The sequence below is a fragment of the Propithecus coquereli genome, unplaced genomic scaffold, assembly GCF_000956105.1.
Source record: "Propithecus coquereli isolate 6110/MARCELLA unplaced genomic scaffold, Pcoq_1.0 Scaffold246, whole genome shotgun sequence".
Classification (NCBI taxonomy): Eukaryota; Metazoa; Chordata; class Mammalia; order Primates; family Indriidae; genus Propithecus; species Propithecus coquereli.
This window is the reverse complement of record NW_012148019.1, coordinates 1,486,773-1,490,944: the sequence shown is the minus strand read 5'-3', so window position 1 is coordinate 1,490,944 and position 4,172 is coordinate 1,486,773. Positions and strand designations below refer to the sequence as shown.

At 35.6% G+C, this 4,172-nt stretch overlaps 1 protein-coding gene across 1 annotated transcript in view; it reads right to left on the bottom strand.

Annotated features, from left to right (window-relative positions):
* The window catches only part of RALGPS2 (Ral GEF with PH domain and SH3 binding motif 2), a 191,660-nt gene that overhangs the window by 95,105 nt on the left and 92,383 nt on the right, over positions 1 to 4,172 (bottom strand). The window contains exon 8 of the mRNA XM_012646525.1: positions 1,401 to 1,538. Within this exon, the coding sequence (XP_012501979.1) occupies positions 1,401 to 1,538 (138 nt within the window). The remainder of the gene's footprint in view (positions 1 to 1,400; positions 1,539 to 4,172) is intronic.

Sequence of the window (4,172 nt, the reverse complement as noted above, 5' to 3'; positions counted from 1 at the left end):
ATTGAGAAAAGGACAGAATAAGGGATTATTTGATTTAACTTTCAGTAAAATACTATCTCCACACACACTTTTAGGAAGTTTTTGAGGTTTTCTTAAAAGTATAGACACATCAAAGTTAGCTTTAAGACAAATTTACTTAAAATAAATCAGATAATGTAAAACTTACTGTTTTTTAACCCCATAAAAACTACATATTAACAGCCTAACTTTATTCCCTATCAAACTGAAAGCATTTAAACATTTTAAAACTCCCCTTTTTCTAATCATGTGTAAATAAATCACTGGCCTTACTTAGCTGTTGCTACATATGTCATTTCATAATATACCTTGAAGGAAAATTGATTATTTACTCAATATCTGACTCAAGAAAGCTAGTCAATTGTCACTAGGTGCAAGGGTGTCAGCTACTTCTCTAATTGAAAATTATAAGAACTATTTACATTATAGATCAGGAAGATCAAATGAGATAAAGATAATAAAAAAAAATTTGTGAACTAGTAACTGTGAGGTGGTAATATTAAAACTTACTGCCCTGTGCTCTGTGAGCAAAGTTGCTATAAAATATCAAGGAGTAAAAGATAAAATGAAAATTTTAAATATTAAATACTTCAAAATTCCTTAAAAGCAATATCTTAACACACTGACTGCCATGTGAGTTGTATTTAACTCAGGCTAGTTTTGACCCCGGGGCCTTATGAAGCAAAACCTTGCAGTTGATTCGTAAAAATCTTACTTATCGATGTTGTTATTGTTACAATTAATATTGAAAATTTAATTCTAAAAACGTGGATTGCATTGCATATAACTCATGCACAGAAAACAATAAAAAATAACAAATTAGAAAGGATCGTTTTGTTTTAATAAAACAGGGTGGGGCCTCAGGGAAAAAATTTTTTTTCTGGTGTGACAGTCAATATGTTGAACAGGATGCTGAATAGCAAATGCTGAAATAAAATAACCATTATTTTCTTTCATTTAGGATGGAAATAAGAAATTGACAGGTCAGGTGCAGTGGCTAAAGCCTGTAACATTAGCACTTTGGGAGGCTGATGTGGAAAGGTTGCTGGAGGCCAGGAATTGGAGACCGGCCTGGGCAATAGCAAGACCCCATTTCTGGGGGCAGGGGGGGGGGTTAGGGTTAGCTGGGTGTGGTGGTGGCACCTGTAGTCCCAGCTACTGAGGAGGTTGAGGCAGGAGGATCACTTGAGCCCAGGAGTTTCAGGTTGCAGTGAGCTAGGATTGTGCTACTACACTCCATCCTGGGCAACAGAGCGAGACCCTGTCTCAAAAAAAAAAATAATTGATGTTCCCTCTTTGTGAAAAATGGTCATGAATGTGTGTAAATAAATCACTGGAATCACAGCATGTTAATGGCTTAGCATTATCCCCCACAAGCTTACCATATTCACAGGACTGCTGTAAATCAGAAATTATTCGAAGGATGTTATTCATTAAATTTGATCTTTGTTCATTTTCTAGAATGCTGCCAGTTGATGGGTACGCTGAATCAATGTATGTTAAGTCTGACAAATAGATACCTGAAACAAAATTGGATAAATGAATGTTTTCTTACTTGCGTAGTTTGGAAAAGCATGACAAAGTGAAGGGGGGAACGCTCGTTTATATATTCTAATGTATGCCACATTTAGAAGGTACTGCTATTAACACACTGAAGCCTTGCTGAAACATGACCACCGGGGCCTAGGTTTCTGTAGAGTTGGGGTCAGACATGCAAATAATATGATTTTTTGTAACTGTTTTCTTACGATACCATTTTCAAGCACAGTTTGAGGCTGGAGTTAGAAAATCCAGCACATATGGGACTTACTGGAAAGAAGCCAAGCCCTTGAACTGGCTCTGCCTCTGACTAGCTGCATAACGGAGACAGTTCTTTTACCTCTGAACCTCAGTTTTCAGATCTGTACAACAGTCAGCATCTATTTTCCAAGCTGTGTTATAGCCGGAAGAAGTTAACTCAGGCAGCCTGGCCAGTGCCCTCAGATGGGGACGTTATTTAATACCAGTTTATAACCCCTTGCTTTGGGCTGATAAACTGCTGTTGTTTGAGTCTGAACTACTTTGAAAATTGTCTCAATCTGGTAGAAATGTCTTAGTTTTAAAGATCAACAAATGGATTTCTGAAACAGTTCATGTGACTACAAATTGAAGTTAACTCTTTCCTATCCTCTCCCCACATTCTCTGCACTAACAAAAATAACACATCCCCCAGAGTAATTTGGTTGTACTCGTCCTGAACATGGAAGGTCACTCATTTAAAAATATTTCCTTTGAGTTCACTATGCATATGTAAAATGTTTAGGACAACTATATAGTTGGAGAGAAAAAAAAATATATTTTCCTACTTTTACCTCATTACTCCATGTTCATGAATTCTCAGGGTAAATGCAACCAAAATGACAAACCACTGCCTTCTAAATAAACCCTATGTTTTTATTCTTGACATTTTCTCCCACCTTGAATATTTTCTAGACTTACCTCTGCCCATCCAAATCTTGTATCCTACATATCCAGTTCACTGTCAGCTGTTCTCTAGTCTTCTCACAGTTGCCAAGAAAGGAATTTAGGAACTGTCTAGTCTAACCCCCCACTTTTTTATATACGAAGAACCTGGCTGAAAGGACCTGTCTAATGCTACGCAACCTGTCAGGCAGCGATAGAGCTGATCTCAGAGTTTCCCTTGTAGTGCAGGTTTTAAAAAAAATTATGTTCTGTTAAAAACTCATACATTATCTGTACCATTCACTCAATAACTTTTATGACTTTATAATCTCTTTACTTTCTCCTATTTATACCTTATCTGATCAAGACTATAAACTCATTTAAGGCAGTTGCTCTGTCTTATATTCTAAGAAAAAGAAAGTCCCTTGAAATGTTTTGACAATAGGTGTTCAATACAACACAAAAGGTTGGCATGGCAATCCTTTTATTCATCCTGGTATCCTTCACTTTCCAATCAGTAAATCTTTACAGTATTCTTTAAGCCACCTATCATAAATACTTTTTTTCTTTAGAAAATCTCAACTTTTTTCCCCCCTATGACTAGCCTAGGTTCTTCCTACTTCCTCCAATCTCAAAGAGGAATTTTCTCTTTTCTCCAAATCTAAACTGTGATTCTGTATGTAATTGGTACTCCTCCTTCCAAATACCCACTGTTGTCTCTACTATCACTCATCCCCACTGGCTCCTTTCCCAGAGCCAATATACACACTTAAATCTCCCCTATTTAGGAAAACAAAATCAAAGAAACCCTTCCTTCAAATCTGATCCCCTTTTCAAGATAAGACCCTTGTCTTCCTCCCTTCAAACAACTTGAAAGAGAAACATAGAATAGTACACTTATTATTTTATCCTTTATTCTATTTTTAGCATAATATTTGAAACACATAAAAGTTTACATGTATCAGGAAAAACTGTGAAAGATTTTGAAATGGGCAAAAAAGATTACTTGGTATCCTGTCTTCAATGCATTCTTTTGACCCTTTTGAGCTATTTTATTTTACAACTCTGTAAGATGTTGTAACCTGGTAATAATACAAATTCTTGTCCATAAAATTATCGATAAATTATATTCAGTGGGATGTAATTGATTATTGACTAGTTGCTGTTGACCAATTTTGCAACTATTTGTAAATTTATTTCAGCATTCTCAATTGTCTACATGTGTGTTACTTTGAATTCTCCCTTGAAATGGATTTTTCTGATCCCCTTATAAATTTGGTGATTTAAATATAATAAAATCTTTAACATGTATTCATTTTTTCTTTGTGTGAGAATCATTTTAGCTTTTAAAAAATTATCAACACATGCAATAGCTGTTATTATTAAACAATACAATAAACATTTGTGAAAGACCAGTGAACGTAAGAACTACAACATCCCTAAGGAGAGCTAAGAATCCTCAGGGAAATGGCACAGGGATCCCAGCACACGTACGTTGATAATAAAAGATATGTTAAAAGTAACACAGAAAAGGTTAAAAAGGAAGCTTTATAAAAATTCTTTGCATGAAAGCATTCCCACTTAGAACTGGAATCAGACAAAGTTGCCCACTGTCTCCACTTCTATTCAACATAGTGCTGGAAGTCCTGGCCACAGCAATCAGGCAAGAGAGTGGAATTAAAGGCATACAAATGGGAACAGAAGAGATCAAA